This window comes from Leptosomus discolor, chromosome 2 (genome assembly GCF_034619465.1).
Source record: "Leptosomus discolor isolate bLepDis1 chromosome 2, bLepDis1.hap2, whole genome shotgun sequence".
Taxonomy (NCBI): Eukaryota; Metazoa; Chordata; class Aves; order Leptosomiformes; family Leptosomidae; genus Leptosomus; species Leptosomus discolor.
The window spans coordinates 77,910,754-77,935,792 of record NC_141392.1 but is presented as its reverse complement, the minus strand read 5'-3'; the positions used below and the strand labels follow the sequence as shown (position 1 = coordinate 77,935,792).

Below are 25,039 nucleotides of genomic sequence, written 5' to 3'. Positions count from 1 at the left end.
CCTTACCCCGCCAAATCTTTCTGTGTGTTATCTGTGCGATATCTCTGCAAGTTTTGTCTTGATAAAGACTGCGGAATCAAGCTCAGTGCATTCCAGAGGAATGCTTTTAATTTCTATATGAATATGGTGCAGCAGCAGGGTTTTTTTCTGCCTAGTGACCTTTGAAGCCACTGTGCCCTTTTGTTTTCTGTAATACGCAAGGGACATTCACGGGAAAGAGTCACCTCTGAAGGTTGGGAAACAAATTGTGGGTCGCTCTTTGTGTAGTTGTTCTAGTAAATGTGTCTGTTGCATCTGAGATAGGAATCATACTTGAGTTTGAGTATTCTAGTAATTGAGAGTGACTCTAATACTCTGATGATAAAGGTTGCTAGAAGTCATTGTAAACAAAGCTCTTGTCCCACAGACCCTGCTACTGCTCTTGTAATCTCACCTTGTAGTCTCTTAAGGAAGTAATTTATAGCAATAAACTTTTAAAACATTTAGGTGCATTGTTCATAACAGGTGACTAGCACTTAACTCTTTAACAGTCTTGTATGACCCTTGTGTGGCCAGCAGGAGTAGGGAGGTGGTCATGCCCCTGTCCTTGGCACTGGTGAGGCTGCACCTCGAATCCTGCGTGCAGTTTTGGGCCCCTCACTACAAGAAGGACATTGAGGTGCTGAAGCGTGTCCAGAGAAGGGCAACGAAGCTGGTGAAGGGTCTGGAGAACAGGTCTTGTGAGGAGCAGCTGAGGGAACTGGGGTTGTTTAGCCTGGAGAAGAGGAGGCTGAGGGGAGACCTTACCGCTCTCTACAACTACCTGAAAGGAGGTCGTAGTGAGGTGGGGGTTGGTCTCTTCTCCCAAGTAACAAGTGATAGGGCAAGAGGAAATGGCCTCAGGTTGCCCTGAGGTGGGGTGGGGGTGGGGGGGGTGGTAGATTGGATAGTAGGACAAATTTCTTCACCAAAAGTGTTGTCAGGCATTGGAACAAGCTGCCCAGGGAGATGGTGGAGTCACCATCCCTGGAGGTGTTAAAAAAATGGGTAGATGTGGCACTTCAGGGTATGGTGGTGTTGGTTTGATGGTTGAACTTGATGATCTTAGAGGTCTTTTCCAACCTTAATGATTCTATGATTTTTGTTTCCAAAGATACTGTGACGTTTGGGGTTTTTTGTACTGGTGTTCTTACTAAATGCTACTGTGTCAGAAAGGTTGAATTATTTCTGTGAAGTCATGCTTGGTAATAAAATGCTTTATTTTAAGTGTTAAGTAACTGTTCAGGTAGAAAATTTTTATGTCTTTCCTTCCAAGAAATAATTCGTAGAGCAGTGAATAATCCATTGAACAATTTCCTTAGCTGTTGACTGTAATGTAAATGATGTCATGATGAACTGTGACAGATTCCGTAAAAGCTTGTCACAATATTTCAAAGTAACCTTCCTAGTATCATATTGAAAATACTTCATTAAAAAAAAAAAAAAAGTAAGAAGCCCAGAACCTTTCATAGTGATTTTTTTAACTACAGGTATCCAGAGTAAGCAGTTGTAGTAGTAACAGATAGCAGATGGTCTGTATTTCCCACATAATTAATTTGATTGCTCTGTAATTTAAAGGATATCTCAAAGAAAAGAAAACCTGACACTGCAGTGCACAGGTACTGCTGAACAAGTTCTAAGCTAAAATGCATCTCTAAACTGTATGCTGAAGTGAGCCTAGCTCTACATTTGGGGAGTGAATATTCCATTTTGAGGTAACTGAGCTCTAAATTTTTCAGCTATTGTGTTTCTGAAGAAGGTTTACAAGCAGTATTTTAACGTCTTTGCTAAATCCATCGTAAAGGCATCCTGAAAAAAATATCCTAAGATGATGAGGATTGACTTCTTTTAAAAACAAAAATGTTTTGCTCTTGAGTGTTCTTCAGAGACTGGCCAGGCATAAAATCCAGGTTATTTTATTATTCTGCCATTAGGGTGGGAGAAAGCAATCCAAACTGCCTGAAAATAGGAGAGGCCTTTCTTCTTTTAAGTAGGGTTTGATTTTGTTTCCAAATTGGCAGAATTTTAAGTGGCAGAAAATGGAAGTATTTATTAGCAACAGTTAACACCCTTTACAAGTTTAAGCAAGTACTAAAATCAACTGATGTACAATTTTGATTTCCTCTCAGCTTAAATCTCCTCAAGCTTATATTTAATAGTGATCAAAATCACAAGAGTTGCGTGTTTGAAATGCACTGTTTCTTTATCCATAAACGCACCAAACTTTTGCCAAAAATACTGAAAAAACACCCTGTCTTTTAGTTGATCGTTTTTGAACTTGATGGAAGAACTTTTCCAGATTTGTTTTTTACGTAGGCGTTTGTTTTACTTGTGATCCTGTAATCATCTGGTTTTCCCCTAATTTTCAAGTAATTAGTCCACAGTGCAGATTTGGCTGCTTCTAGTGTACATATGGATAGTGATAGTAAGGAAATCAGTAGGTGATGAGTAGTTCATACACAGGAGCCACAACATAGTAAATTTAATCTAGATGCACTTGGGAAGGTGACATGGGTGAAAATAGAGAGACACAAGGTACAAGAACAAACCTCCACCGGGAGCTGAAAAGGGCAAAAGCCCTTGGGTACCCCGTGGGAGAACATTTCAAACAAAGCTTCCACTTCCTCCGTCTCTGAACTGAGCTGAACTGACGTTCAAAGAAACCTTTCAAGGAGTCACAAAATAAGTTTGCAGGCCGCTGGGATGCTAGGAATCAAAAGCACGAAGGGCTATGATAGAGAGCCTGTTTTCTTTCTTTCTTATAAACAGGATTTTATTACCTTATCCTCTCCGTTAATCACGCTACACATCTGCAAGTGACAGTTAACTTTCTGGCCCCTCATGGTCTGGTTAGCACGTATAGGCCAGTGTAAACCCATTGTCTCTAGGTAGTATTTAAGCTTTAAAGATTGTGGATTCTATTTCAGACCTGAAGGAGGGCTTCTGTGCCTGAAAGCTTTCTTTTTACAGCTATGGCATTTCGTTTAATGAAGGTATTGCTATTTCTTCTGTAGCTGAGAGAGAAGGTCCTTCCAGGACTTAAATAATCTTTCCTATTCTAAAATAGCGTGAGCAATGCAAAAAGGGAGATTACACCTCTCCGCTAACGTTAGAAAGAGCATATGTAATGAGAAATGGCCAATGTTTTAAAAGTTAAAGTTAGGTAAGATGAATCCTGGGCTAACCATAGGCAAAGCTGGGTTTTGGCAAGTTATCTGTGTCTGGGTTCTTTTCTTGGCTGTCCTTCCAGATCCTGTTTGGAGCTGGTGCTTCCTAGACATCATGTATAGGAGGCTTTGGGGAAAGATACAGTGTGTGTAATAGTACCAACAATATGTAAATGATACTTTTCTCTACATCTCTGGTTCCAGGGGCGTGGATGGTGCAGGGGAGTGAAGGTCTCCAGCACCATCCTGCCAGCAACCTGGGATGAGGCTATTTGTAGAGCTGGGGGTTACAAAAACTGTTAGGAGAACTCACTCCCTGTGGGGCAGGGTTGTTGTTGCCATGCTGCAAAGCAGTGCTTCAGTTCTTGTGGTGCCTGGCAGCTGGGATATGACTCTCTTGCTCAGATATGGAAGCGATGTCTTGCTCTCCAGGCCTTTCTGTTAAGTCAGAAGTTGGATTAAGGCAGTGCTCCTTCCTTGGGAGAGTCTTGAGGTCTGACAGGTTTAGCTGGTACTGAATTCAGCTGCCTGTCCTTGATGATGTTATTACTACTCTCAGCAGCTTGTATGGGCTTCTGAATGAAGTGGAAAAGCACAAGTGTTTCACCAGTAAACTCTGGCTAACTGCATGGGCTGACTTACATGGGAGAGTGGTATTTACTTAAATCCCATTGATTCCAGCATAAACATGTGAGTGAGATACGTTGATTACTTCTGTATTCAGGCTTCTTTTTAGATGAGGGAAAGGAAATTACTGCTATCGAGAGATTCTTAGGAATTCTTAGGCATGTTTTATCATTCACTTAATATCAGAAACTCTTGTTTACATAGATGTCAATCAAGTTGAACTGTCAAGTTAAACCGTGGCATTTGTGCATTGAAAAATCAAATGAACATCTGCTGAAGAAACTGGTTAAGGAAACCTCATTTTCACAGCTTTCAGTATATGTGGCATACAGGTATAGACACACCTGAGACATTTGAACTGTCTGCTCAATTTATTGTACATACCAATGTCTCTTTGATGAATTACTATGAGGTGATTTTGAAATATGCCTTGAAATATGCCTTAAGTAATTAGTGCATAACAAGTTAGATTAATTGATTATACATGAGGCAAACCAAGAGATGTGAATAGTGATAAATGTGAATCACTGTGTGAGCGTTTGCCATGGACAAGTAATATGAAGCTCATACTCTCAGCGCATACGTGTTGATGCAGCTTTGTTTCAGTTAGAAGCTACCCCACTTCTTATACCTGCAGAAACTGTGGCATTTGTTCTTGGAATAAGACCGTAGCTTAACAGAATCCAGTTGCTCGACACACATAGATCGTTTTATGGTGAATTCAGATGGTGAGAGTTAGCACCCACTGCAAATTATGAGTTCCTTATCATTTTACTGCTTTATGGTGTGAAGTTTTTTGTTAGTGTTGAAACTCTGTATGCAGACTGCACTGAAAGTGGGTTTTGGCATCACCTAGCATACACTCATTATGTTAGCATTGGCTAAAATTAAAAGCTGGTTGACTACGTGTAGAAGATTATCTTGTAGAACCAGGAACCAGCAAGATGTCCTGATCCCTGCATAAATATAATGAATGAAACTCAGTTGTTACTGGGGCAAGTTTTAATAACAAAGTTCATAAACAAACAAAAAGAGGATGAGTTTAAAAAGGAGCCAGAATGTAATTATGGCAAAGTCTGGGAAGTCTAGCAGTGAAGGGCAACAAAAGTTATGCAGGTTATCACAAAACCAAAGGGTAGTGGCAATGCAGGAATGCTTTATCTGGGCTTTCAGTATGGAGCCAGGGTTAGAAGAATATCATAATAAAAGGTTTATTGAATGTGGTAGACTATGCATAGCAAGGCTAGCTGATAGCAGATACTTCAGACTAGAAGTGAAGGGCTGCAGGCGTAATTGAACATTGCAGAGATACATGTAGTGGTTTAGTTGCTTTTCTAGTACTTCAAGTGTGTATCTCGGGAGTTCAGTGTCTTTCAGAAAGGCATATTCTAACTGAGAGAGAATTTATGGGCTTGATGCAGAAATCTGAGTTTGTGGCCTGTGTCAAGGATGAGATGTGACTGAGTAGTTATAATAATGACTTTGAATTTAAATACATGAATCTTGTCAAATTTGTGTTGGTTTTAATGCATATCTTTCAAGGATGTTCTTCCTGCTGATGTCTATGATTCCTAACAGGAGACAGCCTGCTCTCACTAGCATATATGTCTGTTGTTGCACCTCAGCTTTCTGTTGGGGTGTGTATTCGCTTAAACACAACTAAACTGTAGGTAGAGGCAACATTAAAAATCAGTATTCCTATCTTTACTGCCCAGATGACTCTGAAAGTTAGTTTTATCCAAAAAAAATTGTATTCTGATATCTGTTTTTCTAGAGAAGAACTTGATCAAGATACATTAATAGAGTTGTGAAACGTCTCAAAATATTCTTATTGGAGACAGCTTTTAGGATATCTGCGGATGATTTATTTGAACTTGTGGTCTGCTTTGGCTAATTAACTGATTCATATCAACATGGTAGGGTGAGTGGAAGTCAAATTTGCGTGGGTTTTGGAGTATCAGATAGACGGATTTGGTTAGGGTTTTAATAGCCTGACAGTTCGGCACTTGCAGGGAGAGATTTTTTTTTTATTTGTTCTTATATACGTCTGTGTTTTGGAAAATTAGTGTGACTTCTACCCATCACCCTCTTCTGTCTCTCTTAGGTGGGTGGCTTATGAGAATCCTGAGTTTACGGGGGAGCAGTATGTGCTGGCTAAAGGGCTATATCCCAGCATTGAGGCCTGGGGGGGAAAGAATTGCAAAATATCTTCAGTTCAACCCATCGTTATGGTAAGGAGTTCATTTTATACTTGTTTTGCAAGTTTCTCTGAAGTATTTGGAACTAGACTTTTTTCTGTCAAATTCAGTTTATTTACATTATTTAAACAGTAATTATTTGTAAACTTTTGTATTTTTGTTATTTTATCACTGTTTGAAATATGTTTTTCCTTTTTTTTTCCCCCCTCCAAACTTTTGCAGGATATTGTTGGAAGTGAAAGGGGTAAAATCAAGGTAAGATACTTCTCTAAGTGCATGAAACATACTGTGCGGTGTCTGTAACGTGTAAATAAAGAAATGGCTTTTTGTCTGGTGTAACACCCAGGTATTTGCATAGTTGGTTGACTAGTCAGACAAAAGAGTGAGAACTGCAGGTGAAGGAAGGCTGCTTTGCAAACCTCTTAAGTAAGGCACATTAAGGTGCAAGGAAGGTCTGATTTAAAACACAGCTGCCATCAGAACTTTCTCAGGGCACAGGCAATGTTTCGGTTCAGCAAGTGAGCTGTTTTGGGGTATCAGTGATTGTTTTGAGGAGCTGGAGCCCGCAGCCCTCTATGCAATCTGGATTCTGCTGCTGAGGCGAGGGCTCTACAAACTAGATGATGTTGTTCATGGTACAGTTGTGACTTAATTGCTTTTGAACCTAGTTCTTTGGCTAACAGTTCTGCTAATGGTGATTGCACTTTAAGGGAATCTCATCCACTTACTGCTCAGTTGTGCTTAAAAGTTAATGTCATCTTTGTCAATAACTGAGAGAAGGAAATGGCAGGGAGAACTCAGCTGTTCCGTCAGTTAACATATTTCTACGTTGGACTGTCTCCTATGTGCAAGTACTAATCTGTAGTTTTGACATCGAGACTAATAGGTGGCTTTTTTCATCCTTTCATAATTCTGAGCCTTTTCATGTTTGTCCCTGTACAAAGTTACTTTTATTTTCATTTCGGTCAAAATGGTGAGTATGTCCTGGAACAAAAAACTAGGGAGAAAAGTCTTATTAGCTGTCTCATTTTGCATTCTTGATTAGTGGCATGCCTCACTGAAATCTCCTGCATAGGGATAATGTATAAACTGTGGGGAATAAAAATCTCAAGGCTGCGTATTTTCAGCCATGTGCATGAAAAATTATTTGCCTCTGTATATTATGTGCCTATTAAGACCTTAGGATAAGGAAACAAAGAAGTAATGGCTTATAGTCAACAGACTGCATCCCTCGTCAGCGTGTTCCTCTTTGGAGAACGCTGTACATGCCCACACTCGTATCTCTGTTAAGAGTGAATAAAGCTGGTAGGCATGTGATAATGTGAATGACTTCTGTGTGATCAGGGTTAATTATCCTCTAACCAAATTAGCAGGTTTGCTGCTTAGAAATTCTTCTCTTTTTAACAAGAACAAAAGACTCTGGGTGACGTATCCTCTCTTACCCTCCTGAGCAGGGAAAGAAGAACTGACATGACTGTGACTATAGCTGTAACAGGCACGTAAAGCCCATCTGCCCTGGGAATATATACCATGCCTGTCGGCATGCTGTCTGAGTAGTTTGCCAAGATTATGCCCCATTTATGTTCTGAGAGACAGATAGTTTACATTTAGTTTGAAGAGTATGTATTTTGGAGATTAAATGGGTTAATAATCTAAACCAAAACTTTTTATGACCCTTCACTAAAGAAAGATCTGCCTGCTCTGGCCATTCTGTGGGAATTTAAAAAATCTTCTCCAGCAGATAGTCCAAGGAGCTATCTTTGTTGGTGTTGTTTTAATTATTTTGTATGTTACTGAGTGATTTACAGCCAGAAGTAATTTTTGGTATTGTTACCTTACTGTCTTGAACAAGGATTGCAACACTGAAGAGGTAATGAAAATTATATGTAACTGAGGACGTCTGGGTGGTTTAAGTATGTTTTAATCTAATTATAGAAGTAATGGTAGGCACATGTTACTGGAGGTTGAAGAATGAATTGTTTTAAAATATGTTTATAACTTTTTAAAGGTCCAGTTATTTTCAGAGCCTGAATTCAAGGGTAACTGCCAAATATTTGAAAAAAACACAAGATGTATTGATTCATTTGCTGTGAAGTCTTCAAAAATTTTAGATGGCAGGTAAGTTTTACTGAATGAATATTGCAAAATCACTGAAACAGTGAAAGCTTTAAAAAAGCAACCAGCTTTCTAACATACGAAGAGTTACAGAGAACAGAAATGCTTTGCAGTTTACACAATAATCTTTAGCTTGTCAAGACAAAATATTGTAAATAATGTTTTTGTCAGTAGCTCTTGCTAAAGACTGAGAAACACTGGCATCGTTTTACTTGCACAGAATTCTTGAGAGGCAGTTTCTTCTCCTTCTTCCTACAGCTGCATAGTGTATGACCAAGAAGAATTCTCCGGTAACCAGTATGTATTAGAAGAAGGAATCTATCCTGATCTGACGGCGATGGGTTGTTCACCCCAAGCGGTTCTAAAATCTTTACGGATTATAAATATTGTAAGTAAAAGCTATTTGAAATATTATAAAGTAAAGCAAAGTACACTGATGACTCTGACCTCCCCATTTTTTGCAACAGTAAAAATGTTAGGGATGCACAGACAACAGAGGGCTGTTTTGTTACTGTTTTTTCTATGCAGTAGCAGTTAAATGTCCTAGAAGCAGTCAGGTTATTTCGACCTCTGTGCTGGTTTTGGAAAGCGGGCAACGTCGCAGAAGTGGTTGTCTGGGATCACTGTTCTTAACGACAGCTTATAAAAGGACTTCTGTAAAAAGAGTCAAGGATGTGTCAGACAGATGCTTTATTTCCCAGTAGAAGAGACCACTTAGACTGTGTTGAGTTGTTGTCAGTAGGACAGTGTGAGGAGATATCTGCACTGTGGACCTTGTTTTTTATGCATATTAAAAAGGCAGACTTAACTGAGCAACTTTGCATGAAGTACATGTAATTATAAAACTCTGTTGCTATCATCAGGGAAATGCAATTTAAGTTAATCACAAAATAATGCACCCATCTAGATAAAGTAAAGCAACACCCAATGCCACTTGGCAAAATCAGACAGTGGTGGTGTTACCGTGTGGTTGGATACAAACTAAACAGCATTTACATATTTTGTAACTCCTCAGTGATGAGGAACAAGTTTGCTCAAGCCTATAACCAATCATTATGATGGATCACTTATGGAATCTGCAAGTATCTTTTAAGATCAAAGTAATTACTAGCAAAACGTGGTCAAGAATCCAGGAACTTACGGCAATATGAAGAGATGGTATTCATTTTAAAAAAGGAGTACCACCCCATTGACTCTCTTTGAATTTGGTAACTGTTGCACTCACTGTAATTTTGGTAACCTGTCAGTGATGTAGCAGTTGACGAAGGAGAACTAGAATGTGTCATCCTCTTTCATGTCTCTGGAGCATTTTGATGTACCATGTAAACAAACATCTGCAGCAAGTATGTCTGCCTTCTGAACTCTTTGGCCGTCCAGTCGACAGATCCTGTTAAAAACAGTAGAAGTGTTTCTAGCCATGAATTAAAATAGGCTCTTTTGTGCATGTCAGTGTTGAGTTGTTGGATTTCAAATGCTTGTTTCAGCTGGAAGGATCAGGTTACTTTTGGAAGATTCATTATTTGTGACAGAGACCATCGTGTTAAGACAGCCAAATGCTAGTTCTGTGCCTCTTTAAGTTCTTATAACTTCTGAAGCTTGTTCTGGCCCTACAATTTATCACACTTCAGTCAGTAGCACAGAACTGCATCTGTCTGGTGATGACAGGTCACGTGCTGCTGTTTCCTTCTTCAGAGGCTTCCTACCTGTGGAGAAGAGGAAAATGGGTTGCTTTGTCAGTGGTTTATTAGCAGACCAGAATACAGAGAATAAGTAGTTACGTGGAAATGATCATATTATACTGCTCATTTTTCATAATTTTACAAAAGTTTGAACTTTACTATTCTAGATACTGGTTTCACCTGTCAGATTTGTTTTGGGACTGTTTTTTTGGCAGTGCCAATCTTAATTCCTCCCCACCATCTGCTGTTCCAGTAAGTTTACTCATGTTTTTTCTGTGACATTTCTATACAAGAAGCACCTTTGCTATTTTAATATATCATGTTACTATACTTATCTAGTTTAACTCCCCTTTGCAGGGATCCATTTCTAAGGGACCATAAAGAAAGGAAGTGAAAGGGATATTTGATAAACTTGGAAGGGAAAGTTAAAAGGGTTTTTGTTCATAAGGTGAAGGTTTTTTGGGTTTTTTTGTACCACTGTATCTTTGCTTGATTGTGCTTGCTTTGCATGCTCCACGTGGTTGTGCTGCAGATAGAAAATAGCATTTTTCCTTCTTGAATTTGCTACATGTTCTCTTTCCTGAACATACTATAAAACCAACTGTGAATGTGGTTTATGCTTCAACAGTTTTGCTGAAAATACTTCTTTATAATGAGCAACTGTGAAATAACTAAATGTAGATATACAGGAGCACGAGCTTCGTACACTGCAGTGCATGGGAAGTACTGAAAGAAGACTCCTGAGCTGCCCTTGCACTTCTGTCTGTGGGGAATGTTTTATATAACAGTGTTGCTGCTGAATCTAAAAAAATGCCCAGAGTGGAAGGTGTGGTAGAAAATTGGAGGATTTCCTTTTCTGTCTGTGTTCTTTGTAAGTAGGTTGTTTCTGAAGCATTGCATATGGCTTAAGGGCTGCTGCCTGACCAGTTGCATGTCTCAGAGTGCAGGTCTGTAAAATGGCTTCAGGGGTCAGAGACACCAGTACATCATCATGGTGAGACTGTTCCTGTTGGGCGCTTTACCCATGATGACACCTGACAGTCTAACTTGTGTTAACCTGTTGTAGTGGGGATAAGCATACTCTGATTTTGGAGTAAGCTGAGAGGCCTCTTCTGGCATTCTCCGCAGCCTAGCAGCATGCATGTGATTGGGAGCTCACTGCTCAGCTGCTGTGCGATAACCTGGACTGCTGTGCAGATAATGGTGACGTTCGTGCAACATTATCATCCAGGCCCTTAAATATCTAAAGGAAGATTAAAGAGGAATTTAAGCAGTGTCTAGATTGGTAGACACAAGGTCTTGCCTAACAAAGTCACATGGAAGCACAGATAGCTGCTGCCATGCATGTACGGAGCCACCTCTGCCTTGGAGGGCCTGTTTCCGTGCCTGAGGCCAGATGGGAGTCTGCTGAGACTTCGCGTCATGTCGGGCGTTCCCGATCCAGTTGATGTGTTTCGAGCATGCCGAACACACGCCAGCAGGAAGGAGCTCTTCTGACTATGGCATTGATTTTATGCAGTTGTGGCTGGAAGACTTGCAAGGAAGGGAGTGGCAGGGTCGTTTCTGTCTATGAGCGTAAACTCTTAACACCAGGACACTTGGGCTTAATTGACTTTATCCTGAGGGATTTCAAACCCTTACCTGCCAGCTTCCAGGGGAAGGCCTTAATTGACAGATACTGTTTCCAGTCCACTACAGATACCTTGCCACACAGAAAAGAGTCCAAGGTTCATTACCCAGAAGACATTTAAAATGGATTCACTGATGCAGGGAGCTTCATATGGGCAGAATCCCTTTGACACCAGAAGCGTTTTGGCAGAGAGGGGGAAGAATCATCTCCCCACAGCAGTCTGCAGGATTCAGATGTTAACAGTTTTTGTTTGAGTCATGAATTTCACGTCAGAAGTATGAATCTTGAAGCTTTTGTCTAATCAGAGACTGATGTTGCCATAACCTACTGTAGGAGTTAAAAATGAGAGCAGTAAGTGATAAGCAGTGCTGACAAGGCTGTCATCATTTTTAGCTGTAGAAATCAATACTATCTTTCTGTGTGTTCAGGCCTGAAGATGAAAGTTCCCACAGTGAGTGGGGTTCAGTGCAACAGAAGAGGGATAGCATTAATTAAAATGTATTTTAAAACATACTTAAGATATTATGCAAGAATCAGCCACAGAGACATTTGTGTGTCTTAAGATAAGGAAGTTTTATGTTCCATGCAAGAAGATCCTTTGTGTGTGTTTTTTATAAGGGCACTTTATTTTGTGTTTATTTCTTTTAAGTAACTTGCTGCAGAGCGAAAACATTATTCAGGGTCTTCTATCAGAAACAGTCAAGAAGAAACCTCTGAAATAAAAGGGCCGTGTGTCGCAATGATGTTCACAGTCACCATCTAAAGTTCTAACGTCCTATAAAATTGCTCATCTTCCCTTTGCAGGAGTTGTCTGAGCCATGCATAGCTCTTTTTGAAAAGGTGGGTTTCCAAGGAAAGAAAATCGAATTCAGTACAGAAATCTTAAATCTCCAGTTCTTGGGATACAATCCTCGAATAGCTTCAGTTCAAGTCCTTGGTGGCGTGTAAGTTTAAAATCACTTTTTGATTCTTTAGAATGATGTACTTATTCAACAGGAAGATTACAGGTGTTAGAAACCAAGGAGTATAAAATCAGACTGTCATAATGTGTGCAGTGCATTAATGCAGTTTCTTCTTACCAAGCCTTTTCACATTCTGTTTCAACAGCACGTTATCACTGACTGGTGCCCTGTGCTAGAAGTTGAAATTAATTTGACTGAAGCTCACAAGGAAACTGGTGTCTTCTCTCATGCCATATTGTAAAAGCCAGCTTGCATAGCATCCATAAAACCAACTTCTGTGCTCTTGGTTTAGGTCTCAGTCATAAAAAAAAAAATTTAAAAAATTAGTTTGTGATCTGTGTCATAAGTTCAAAATGTTTTAATAAGTCTTCACATCCTTTTACCTAGATGTTAAGCACACAGTGCTACAATCAGATCTGGCCCCTTTTGGCATTAGTAATAATCTCTTTTACTTCAGGAACTGGGTCAGGCTCTTAGTTGTAAGTGTAGCAGTTAAATTCATTAGGTATTTTTAAGCAGCTGTGTTCTCTAGATTTACTTTTGAAGATCATGTAAAAAAAATAGCCTGTGATGAAGTTTAAAAACTGTCTGAAAGCATTTTGAAAACCACTGTGCTGTCTTCTTCCAGTGCTCCAGCAGATCTGTTAAATTTCTCATTTTGTGTTTTTCCTGTTGTTAACACCTACCTCCAAGATACTTGCCCCAAGTATATGTTCAGATTTTTTCTAACTTGGAAGAATGTGACTTACTTTTTTACCGATAAATCCATGTTACTGTTGCTTTGCATTTAAACGTGTTCTTTTGAAGAGGTAAATTTCCAAGGTGTGTGCTAGAGGGATGCTGTTGGATAGCTTAAGACTGCCCTCAAGTGGATAGCAGATCTGCACAGATCTAGCAGATCTGTAGAGCAAACCATTTTCCCCATCTGGATAAGCTGGTCTGGTCAAAGGGTTCCTTAGCACACCTCACTGAAATTTGAAACATAAAGGTCATAAGAAAAGGTACATACACCATATTCTTAAGTCTCCTGAGATGTCAGTATCTTTCACCATAACCACAATATAGTTGATTGTCTCTTTCCATAACATGAAAGTGTTATGGAAACACCTCCGTCTCCCTCTCCCCTCTCCCCTCTCCCCTCTCCCCTCTCCCCTCTCCCCTCTCCCCTCTCCCCTCTCCCCTCTCCCCTCTCCCCTCTCCCCTCTCCCCTCTCCCCTCTCCCCTCTCCCCTCTCCCCTCTCCCCTCTCCCCTCTCCCCTCTCCCCTCTCCCCTCTCCCCTCTCCCCTCTCCCCTCTCCCCTCTCCCCTCTCCCCTCTCCCCTCTCCCCTCTCCCCTCTCCCCTCTCCCCTCTCCCCTCTCCCCTCTCCCTCTCCCACACACTTCCAGTATTTGCTTGTTGCAGTCTGCGTCCCTAGTAGTTCTTTCCCATGTGGGTCAGGCCTGACCCAATTAAGATACACACAACTGCTGGTTCTGCACATGGAGCAATCTGGCATATACAGCATATGTGGCACATACATATACGCTCCTTGAGGAGTCACAGTACCTCCTGAAAACAGATGATATTTAGAAGTTGGGTTCTCCTTTTAAGGCAAGATAATGCTTTGTTTCATTCAGCTTGTAATTTTTAAATAACAGACTTTAAAATGTGAACTGCAGTGTACTTACCTTAATGAAGTTGATCTAAATCAGGATGTGATTTTATTATTTTTGAAGACCTGTTAGAAAGAAGGCCATTGGCTTTCCAAAGGTAAACACTGCTACTTTGTGGGACAGATTTCTATTAAACCCATTTACTGATTCCAAAGCAGGATTTGGCAGTAAAGTATTCTGTCTTTTTGTCTTTTCTTTTTTCTCACAGATGGATAATTTATGAGCATAGTAATTACAGGGGGCGTCAGATGTTGTTATCACCGAAGGAAATTCCAGATTGGTATGAAGTGAGTGGCTATTGTCAGATAGGCTCTCTGAGACCTTTACTGCAGGTGAGTAGGCTCTGACATGAGATTGTCAAGTACTAATTTGTATTTTGTAATGGGGCTGTGGGGGGGAGTATTATACAGTTGAAAGCAATGTTACAGTCTTGATGCATGTCACAAGCTTCAGCCATGGCAATTGTGTAAAGAAATCACTCTACAGTTTCGCTTGTAATAAAAGCTATTTGATTATGCTACATGGCTTTGCAGTGTTACTGCTTAAATTGTTCATTAAGCAAACTTGAAACCAACCCAAAGTATAGAGTATGGCATATAAGGGTTGGCTAAGTTATTTTAACAAATAATGGCTGCTGTTGGAGCTGTTGGAGAGAGTCCTGGAGCTGTTGGAGCAAGTCCAGAGGAGGGCTACCAAGATGGTCAGAGGGTTGGAACATCTTTCTTACGAGGACAGGCTGAGAGAGTTGGGCTTGTTCAACCTGGAAAAAGAGAAGGCTCTGGAGACACCTTATAGCAGCCTTCCAGTACCTGAAGGGGGCCCACAAGAAGGCTGGGGAGGGACTTTTTACAAGGGCCTGCAGTGAAAGGACAAGGGGTAATGGTTGGAACCTGGGAAAGGACAGGTTTAGACTAGATACAAGGAAGAAGTTCTTCACCCTGAGGGTGGTGAGACACTGAACAGGTTGCCTAAGGAAGCTGTGGATGCTCCATCCCTGGAAGTGTTCAAGGCCAGGTTGGATGGAGCCTTGAGAAACCTGGTCTAGTGGGAGGTGTCCCTGCCCATGGCAGGGGGGTGGGAACTAGGTGATCTTTAAGGTCCCTTCCAACCCAAACCATTCTATGATTTTATAACTACTATATATAAATTATTTTAAGTTGTTTTATAATTAGCGCTCAAACTGATCACTGATATACTGTCTGTACTATCTGCATTATGTTTGGAACAACAAGAAAATTGGTCAACAAAATTGCATACTTCAATTAGTAGTGATTTTGATTTAGGTGATTTTGAATTAGTGTTGATTTAGGGGTGAAAGGTCCTTCCCTGCTTATTACTTGACAGAATAATTTGCAAATTTAATGCAAAACTTACTCTCATGATCCTTTTTGTTTTGTTCTCTAAATAAGGGCCATGTGATTTGGTCCAATGCTACAGCAATCCTGTGAGCTTTAACATTTGAGGTTCTTGCTGAGCCATATTTTATGAGGAAACAACTTTTTCCAATTCACAGATTACTTGTAGCTGTGACCAAATGCACTTGCTTGCTGTCATGGTGTTGTCTTTGTATAGCCTTAAGTAGGGTTAGGAATAATGCATTTTGACAGCCCTGGATGAGACCTTGTCTAAACAGAAATGTTAACGTGTAACAAGCCACAGCATGAATGTACAGTGTATTACTTGCTGCCAGTGAAAGAAGCAGCACTGCACAGGTGCACCCTGAATGAAAGCTGAGAGCTCTATACTATACAAGAAGTTAGCAGAGAGAAGTTAGTGCTGCTGTGAATTAAAAATTCTTAGCTTTCCACTGTGTGCTGATCTCAGTGCACAGGAAAGCCTAAAATTCTCCATGCAGAATGGTGAGTTCTCAAGGCTTGGATTTTTCTATACATTTATGGGCTTTGGAATTAAATTCTAAAATAGGAAAGGTAAGCTTTCTGGAAGAAAAAGGGAGGCGTGGGGTTCAGCACTGAGCAGTAATTGCTCTGAAGTTAACCAGAGCGGGATGCATTCTGCACTGAGACTGTGGTTAAAGAGTTCTGTTGTTTTCTGCAGAAACGTGTGTACTTCAGGCTTCGAAACAAGGAAACGGGAAAATTCATGTCAGCTGATGGAAACTTAGACAACTTGAATCTTCTCAGGATACAGGTTGCAGAAGATACAGACTCAGATGATCAAATCTGGGTTTATCAGGATGGATTCATAAGGTGCCGGGTGAGGGTCAAGTTCAACATGAATTTTCTCTTTTCCTCTCCAATAGTAGGGCTTTCTGAACTCAGTTCCTACTGTGTCATCTTAATTTATTTTATAGGCTTATTCAGTTTCAGCTGTAATATAATCTTTTTGTAGGGTTTTTTTTGTTTGGGTTGGTTTTTTTTTTATTGGACTCTGGCTTTTTCAGGTGATTTAAACTAGCTGTGTGATGCCTTTTTTGATGTAATTGAAATTTTGAGGGATTTTAGTTACAATTTACTTTTCCCCTAAAGAATAGTAGCCTCATAAGTACTATCAACACCAGAACATCATTGTCTTGCTTTTTGTGAGCTCCTTCCACATTCATGCCCTCTTTCTCCACAGCGAAAATATCACAAAAATGTCAAAGCAGGGGAGACCTTTTAAAATGCAGACTCTTCCTGATGACATTTTGAACTATGCATACCTTGTGGTAGGTCAGTTAGTGTAATGTAGGTTAGATCTTCTTCTGCATTCAGGCAAGCTTAAAGATAAAACCCTACGTTCTTGGGTTTTTTGCATTTTGTGTTTGGTTGGGTTTTTTTCTGGTTATCCCTGTATTTGTCAAATTCATCCCTTTTCCATTCCTCTGTACAAGTTGCCAAATGAAGTCCTACTTTTCTCACAGTCCATAAAACTAATCATGTGCGAATTGCCATTGAGGTGAGCAGAGGTATGCACAGTTCATAATGTTTAAGCGTGAACAGTCTTAGGTAGGGATGCCAGCCAAAGAAAATTAAGTTACTTTAATACTGTTAAACAGCTTGACTGCAAAGAATCATGTGAACTTTTTCTATAGGATTGTATAACTTCAAAGGAGCCATTTATAACTATGTCATCTATGCTGGAGGGAAGAATCTTACTGTTAATAAGCTAAGGCATTGTTTGGACATGTTTACAGGACCCATGCAGTAGTAAAAGGGATTTATGCAGACAGCAAAATGATGCAAAGTAAGCTAAAAGCTTTAATGTCGCGTACAAAAGACTTCTCTCTTGACAGTGGCTCTCCAGCGTTTCACTGGAAGTATTCATATTGAGACAGCGTGGTATTGTATGGCTTTGGGTGAAAGCGCTTGGGTTTTGTCCCCATCTCTGTGTCTTAGAAAGCAGTTTTTCTGCGCACAGAAAATACACAGCTCGTGCTGTAGAGCAGTCAGGTAGCTCAGCGCAAAGTGCAAGCTGGCAACATTGATCTTAAGTGTCTGAACTCTTACAGAGCTCTGCCATCTTTCTGTTGAACAGCAGTAAATGAGTTTTGCACCAAAAAAAAAAAGTTTTCCACCACATTTTTTAAAGAAAATTAAGCTTGTGGGTGGGTAGGTACGTGCACGTAGGCAGACATAGGTCATTGGGAGAACTTGTGCCTTTCTTCCTGTAAGCTTAGGTCATCTCACGGGCTGAGTCATGGTGCCTTGAGGTGTGCCTGAGGTTTTCAAGGAAAGGCTGGTTTAGGTAAGTGGGATAACCGGTAGGCAGCATGTGAAAGTCATTCTGCTCATTTTGTCAGAAACAGATAGGAATAGCAGGTACGAATTCAGGTCCCCTTGCTCTTTATGACTTTCTTGGAGATGGGTGAGCTGGTGGCCTGGTAGGCCTAATGTGTAAGGTTTGAGTCTTCCAAGTCCCACTGGAGAACCCTTTTAGATACAGATGAGAACTGCAGAACTAAATCAACTTACTTCAATTCTAGGTTATGATAGTAAGAAATGCTACTTTTTCAAAACTGTAATAATTTAGGGCCATATCAACAATGGCAGATGAGTGTTTATTTAACCTGCCACTGAAGTCCATTCAGAAGTCATAAGGCAGCTTATGGTGATCTACTGAAAATCACTGTTCACACTGAATAATTAATTGTAATGTGCTACTAATACGGCCTTAATATTCTCTTCAAGTAAGCTTGATTTTTGCCAGTTCTTTTTTTAACCATAAAGACATTTGTAGAGTTTTCAAATCAAGTGATACAAATGACTAGGAACTAAAGAATATAGAACAAAGAAGAAAAAACTATTATGATACACTGTGAAAGAGACAAAATAGCTAGGTCGGGACAATCCCCGGTATCAATACAGGCTGGATGACGGGATTGAGAGCAGCCCTGCAGAGAAGGGCTTGGGGATACTGGTGGATGAAAAGCTGGACATGAGCCGATAATATGCACTTGCAGCCTAGAAGACCCAGAGGGTGGATTTAGACTAGATACAAGGAAGGATTTCTTTTTACAGTGAGGCTGGTGAAACACTGGAACAGGGTGGTAGAAGCCCCATCCCTGGAAACATTCAAGGTGAGGTTGGACAGGGCTCTGAGCAACCTGATCCAGCTAAAGATGTCCCTGCCCACTGCAGGGAGGTTGGACTAGGTGACCTTTAAAGGTCCCTTCCAGCCCAAACTGTTCTATGATTCTATGACTTTTTAGCCTGCAAAGGGAGAGGTTTGAGAGATGCTATGATTGAAGTCTCTGCAAGCATAGCATGGACAAGACATCCCTTAAAATAAGGGAGGGGAAGGGGGGGTGAGGAGAGCATCAAATAAAACTAGTAGTTGCCTATCAAATTTTTTTTAATTTTTTTTTTTTTTTAATAGTAGTGTTACTTAAGACTTAGAACTGTGTGCCACAGAAGGGTTATGATACAGAACGGTGTTCATGTAAAAGAGTTACATTGATCTCAGTGGGCAGTGATTAACAAATCCACATATGGGACAGAAACTGTCCGAGTATTAGAGGTACCAGCTCTGCAGGGAAAAGTCTCGGGGCTGGAAATTGCTGTAGACCGGGAGAGATTACTAGGAACATAGCGCATGCAAGAGCAGAGTGAACGTAATCTTCCATGGCATCTGTTACTGGCCACTGCTAGAGACAGGTGCTGATTGTACCTTTGGATCTAATACAGCGTGGTTATTTTAATGTTCTGATGTAGAGGAGAGTGTCAGCAGAAACAAGAACACAAATAAATAGGCTTGAGTTTGGGGCAAAAATGCATTCCTTTAGGGAAAATAGTTCATAGATACTGTTCTCCCCTGCTGACATTTCTCCTATCTGATTAAAAAACAGTGGATGCTAGAAGTAAGGCCGTTTTGAATAACACCTGTTGCCTCTCTGATGATACAGATGGCGGAGGATTGCTGCTTGGCAATTGTTGGAAATCTTATAACTCCTGGCTCTAAACTTGGTCTGTCATTTGAGCGGAATGAAGACAAACAATATTGGCATATTAGTCCTGATGGCAGGATTTACAGCAAGATGAAACCCAAGCTGGTTTTAGATATCAAAGGTAAGCAAATATGTTATCTCATTACATTGTGTCTTAATTACATGGTATAATACATGTATATATAAAGTGGGATGGGTACTAAACGTGCCTATAAATTAAGGATGGTGTTATAGTTACTTTAATCTAGAATCAAAAAAGACCCGATTAGCTAGTCTGACCTCAAGAATTATACAGGTCCTAGGACTTCATTCATGTTTCCTACGTAGAGTTTAGTAACTCACAGTACTTGCTTATCTTGTATTCCCAGTGTCCACTCACTGTAGATATCCTCAGTTAATTTTAGAGGCACTGGGTGATGTGAATATAATTATTTAAAATGGTGAAGCAATAAAAACCTAGCTTCTTATTAACTTTAATTTGTATAGAGCAAATTTTCTTATATAGTAGTTGTAGATGCAATAGCCAAAGGATATTAGGAAAGCAAAGGCAGGCTTGTACACTGATGTGATGAGATGCAAAAAGTTTTTTCATTTATTAATGGCTATACCTTTATTGTGAACATGAGATTCTGCCATAGCAGCCTGAGGTCTGTGCACGTTTGATGCGTGTTTTACAGTTGCTTTTGTCAGAGCAATTTGATTCATGTAAATACTGTTCCTGAACTTTGTTTTCATAGTTTCATAGGTCTGAAAAGGCAACAAATTGAATGATTAGCAGAATTAGCATAATCAGATGTTTTTACATAACTCTGCATTTTTGGGTGGGGGGAAGTAATTTCCTATAGCTGTTAACTTTTTTTAGCCGTTTTAAAATTCATTTTGCATTGATGCTGTGACATTAATTACAGCAATTACCAAAAAAAAAAAAAAAAAAAAAAGGAAAGAAAAATACCGGGGTCAACAGTCAGCACTCTGGAACTGCAAAGGACAGGACTATCAGAACTGTGAGAAAAAGGTTATCTAATGTCTGACCATAATACAACACTGGCACAAGTAGTCACAAATTCTCTTTACTGCCATAAAAAGCTAGTGATGATTAATTCTAAACTTACCAAAAAGACTCCAGTTCAAGGGTGACTCTCTAGTCACAATGACTGCATACCTTTTGTAAAGTTAGTTCCAAGTTGCACCAAACAAGCAGACGTACTATTAGGCTGCCTGGTTAATCATGTTAAAAGGAATTATTTCCTGCATTTATAATTTAAGAACTTCACAATAGATAAGTCTGGTGATGAAAGAATGAGGGGAAAAAAAAGACGTCTGTATGGTAAGTATGAGAGAGTCAGTACCTTTAGCTTTTATTTGGGGCCTAGTAGGAACATTCCCTGTTTCTGCCAGTTCTGCTCGTCCATTCTTGACCACAAGTTGAGCATTAAGGAATTCTTCAGTAAATGCATGCAGTGGTTCAGCTGTGCAGTTACCCATGCCACCTTGTGGATGTAGTGGCATAGCACAAAGATTTTGTCCAGAGCACCGCTCTATCAAAGTAAATAGTCTCTTGTTCCACTGAGAAAAATCCCATCTTTTCCCATTTTAACATGTTTACATTCTCTCAGACACAGCTTACAAAATATTTTTTGTGCTCGCAGTGATAACCGAGCTATGGAGCTAATGTTAGTTTTTGTAGCTGCTGGCTAGGGTTGTTTTTTTTCCCGTGGGAGTATTTGGTCTGGTGTTCCCTTCTTTTCTCTCTTTCTGAAGAACTTTGCAAGTATTTCTGCTGTGTATCTCTACTGCTTTTTAGTAATTGCCTGGTGATGGCAAGGAGAGAAAATCACGTTGGTGTTCACCTTCTCAGAGACCTTTCTGATTTGGGACAGTGGCACCCTCCCCCAAACTGCTGAAGCTGAGAACAGCTAAGGTGCTTGAGATGGCATTTCCTTAGTATGAAAGAGCTGCTCTTAAATGTGGCTGCCCGTGCAGGACTCCAGGTGCCTAGAGTGTTTCTGTCTGAGATCTGCTAGAATACCTCTTTGTTAAGCTCATCACAAGCTTTCAGCTGCTGGGCTTGTCTTTTGCTCATTTGGGGAGGGTGAGGCTATAGGGGGTGGGGAAGGGGGAGGCTATAGGGGTGCAGAATGAATGACAGTGTCCATGGGAGCGTCCTGGTGCTCTGTGTAAACGGTTGGCTGAGGTGGCTGCTTCCAGTGGGACTGCTACTTGCTGTTGCAGATGTGTTGTACGACATGAGATGCACGTGTCTGCACTTCTGCAGTATGCACTACATCCGCGGAGGAAAAAAGTCAGTTCTAACTTTCAGCCCTAGTCAAACATTTCTTTGCTTCCGAGTTTCTTAAGTCAGAATACTAATGGCGCTCTTCTGTGGGAACCTGTTTGGCATTGCATCACGCGGGTAAATTAAGCCCCTCTAAGAAAGGGTTATATTTTGCATTCAGGTGTGTTCAGCTGCCAGTGGAAACAGATGAAGACTGGGTAATACTCTGTGTATGGCGACTGGTGATACCAGTGGTCAAAATACAGGATTATAAAGGCGAAGAGTTAAATGAGTACCAGTCCTTGTCCTTGGTGTCATGCTGTATTGTCTGTTCGCAGCAGGACTCATTTCATCATGTAAACATCATCTTTAGAGCAAAGCGACAACTGTTGAGGGGAAACTGAACAGCCAAGTGTGACTTTCGGGAAGTGACAGTCTTAAAGGAGCTACGCCTGAGTGTATTGCAGTGGTTCCTTCCTTTCCCATCCAGGCTGAAAAAGCTGAGGTACTGGGTTAGTGAAGGGGTGGAGAGGAGCAGGCAGGCTCCCTCGTTTCAGTGTTAATTCCAACAGCAGGCAGTGATGAAAATGAGTTTGTCTTTTCAGTGCCTTGGGGAGAAGAGAAACGGTCTGCACCAGCCCTTACTAAGTTGCCCTGAAACCTGAAGTACATGTGTCTTATTGCAAAGATAATCTACGCTCTTGGAAATTTTTCTTTACAGGGGGCACACAATATGATCGCGACCACGTTGTTGTCAACACAGTCAACGAAGAAAAGTTAACGCAGTGTTGGGAACCACTAGTTGTATAAACGCAAACAAGCAAAGATGACGTTTGAATTGGGCGCTATTCCAGACGCTAGAATCGGCACAGCCATCTCGGAAGGATACAGGATCGACAATGAGAGCTTTGTCTTTTCTTTGCAAATTTAAAAAGAACAAGCAACAGAATGATTTCGCCTCTGTATCTAAGATTATTATCCCTATAAAAGCTTGAGTATCTCTCAACCTTCTTATTTTATTTTTTTTTTTAATCATCACAACTCAGTGTGAGGTAGAGAGTGGTAGTATGCCTCGGGCTAGAGTGGAAGAACTAGAGGTGGGAGAGACCCTATGGAGTTACAGTTGTGTCAGTGAGTAGTTAATCCAGAATAGTCAGTAAGTGTAATTTTAAATTATTTTTAAAAATTGTTGTTTTTAACTGAGAGAAGGGCTAAAAAATACTTAAAGCTTATTTTATAAAGGAGAGGAGTGCAGTGTGTATGTGGGTACAGCAATTTGGACCTATGGGCTGTAGTATAAAGAAATACTCACTACTGGAAATTAATGTATTTTTTTCACTGGAACAAACTTAAGCTTACTGGAAGTTTAAAGGCTGCTAGCACACAGCACATCCAAAGAATTTTTAACATGTGGCTTCAAATATAGTTAGTATGCTAATATAGTAAGTCCTAAATTAAGAAAAAATTCAAGATTTTTCTCATGTAGAGATGATGTAAATTAGTAGATGTTTGTTAGAAAAAGAGAGGGCTGGCAAAAGGATGCATCAGAATGTGAAGAACTTGACCGTTTTCTAGGCTGCCTAACTTTTTGAGTTAAGGGTATTTTACTTCTTTGCCAAGTCAAATTTTTACCTTATAGAACAGTTCCAGTAAGTACAGTCTTCCTCAACTCCAAAATCATACCGAAAATAAGAATTATTAGGGAGTCACTACAGCTGACTGCAGCAGCACCGAAGCGCTGTGGTTACGAAGTTTTTCAGCCACTGCCTGTTGGGCTTAGCGTGGACAATGCCAGACGCCCACCAGAGGTATTTGTGGTGACGCTGGAGAGCAGCGTCTGAGGTGGGCTGCTGGCTCCCGGTGGCTGCTGGGCAGAAACGTCCGGCTGCTCTAGTAAGGGGCACAGCCAAGACTGGATACCTGCCCAGTCACAAGGGCTGTGCCTGTTCAAAGTAAGTGTTACTGGTTTAGTAAAGAGCTTGTGACAAGTAAGACACACGAATGACTTCAAGAAGTTCTTCTGTTGCCCTGCTCTTAACCTGGTTTTGTTAGTTTTCCTTAATAATGTTGGCAAAAAGGTAAAATACAAACAAAGTCTTGTACGATGCTGCTGTGTTTTGTTCTGGCTTAGACCAGTGTTATTACAAGCTGCTCCTAGGAGCATCCAGGCCTTTGTCTTGCATAGTAAGTCTGTTTAAAATTAACATTTTCATTACTATTGTATTGCCTCAAAGGATACTGGTGCTTTTACTGTTCCACCCTCAAGGAAGTGCCTTACTAATTTTCCTCCTTTTGTACAGACATACTGAAGTTTTGTTGCTCTGAAATGTGCTGCTTTTAGTTCTTCATAGAAAATGTGGTTGTTATTGGTTCCAAACAGTGGTACTTTGTCATACTGATGTGCTCTTGCTATATATAATATAGCATTTTACAAATAAATTTAAGTTAGGTAACTTTTTATTGAAATTATTTTTAAAGGTAGAAAGCTGATGTTTTATGGTTGGTTTTGCTTCTGTCTTGTGCCCTTCTCTGTCCATAATTCCCCTGTGACAGCTAGCTAGTGAGGAGCGAATACGTGGTGTTGGGGTAGCTGCAGGCTCTGCGGAACAGATGCTTCTCCTGTACAAGCACGTGTTTGGCACATTTGTACATGGGGCCACAGTTCACGTGGCTGCTGTTTCTGTCCCCTGGTGGAAGCACTGCATGAGATGGCTTTTGCCATCACCGTTGTTGCACCACAGTAAATGTGCAGTTCTCAATTAAGAGGTTACCACTTTTCCTTCGATCTACCTCCGTAATTGCAGGGGAAGTCACTCCGTAGCCCATCTCTGGCAAAACGGTAAGTTTAAAACAGGACCGGCAGACACGTACCCCCTCAGGCACTTCACCCCCACCAGCAGTGACAGGCGGCATGGCGGGAACACGGTCTCCTGATTACTGACAAAATCATGTCTAGCCTGCCTGCCTAAACACTGTAGTCGGCTGAATCTGCGCCAGGAGTTAGGCAATTAGAGTAATTATCAGTTACAGATTGATTTTGTTCTGTGCTTCTACTCAGATTAGTTATGCCATGAGAGATTGCCATATCGGGATTAAAGTACAGGTCTTGAGACGGCGATGTGACCACTTAATACAGGAAAAGTTTACAGGTTCTGAGAATGAACTAATTAGTAATAATATATATTAATAGAGGTGAACAGATCTAGAAAAGGACAGGGAAAAAAAGGACAGCACAAGTTTCACATGGTCAGTTAGGTAAAGGCATGCCGCACCAGTCCAGAGCTTAGCTAAAACATCTGGAAAATAAAAGCTCCAAGATCTACAAACTGAA

At 40.6% G+C, this 25,039-nt stretch overlaps 1 protein-coding gene across 1 annotated transcript in view; it reads left to right on the top strand.

Moving 5' to 3' along the window:
* CRYBG1 (crystallin beta-gamma domain containing 1) overlaps window positions 1-22,518 on the top strand; it is a 101,140-nt gene extending 78,622 nt beyond the window's left edge. The window contains exons 15-23 of the mRNA XM_086461330.1: window positions 5,917-6,043; window positions 6,233-6,265; window positions 8,019-8,128; window positions 8,384-8,513; window positions 12,239-12,378; window positions 14,259-14,382; window positions 16,106-16,264; window positions 19,392-19,554; window positions 22,430-22,518. Of these exons, the coding sequence (XP_086317456.1) occupies window positions 5,917-6,043; window positions 6,233-6,265; window positions 8,019-8,128; window positions 8,384-8,513; window positions 12,239-12,378; window positions 14,259-14,382; window positions 16,106-16,264; window positions 19,392-19,554; window positions 22,430-22,518 (1,075 nt within the window). The remainder of the gene's footprint in view (window positions 1-5,916; window positions 6,044-6,232; window positions 6,266-8,018; window positions 8,129-8,383; window positions 8,514-12,238; window positions 12,379-14,258; window positions 14,383-16,105; window positions 16,265-19,391; window positions 19,555-22,429) is intronic.
* Window positions 22,519-25,039: the final 2,521 nt, after the last annotated feature.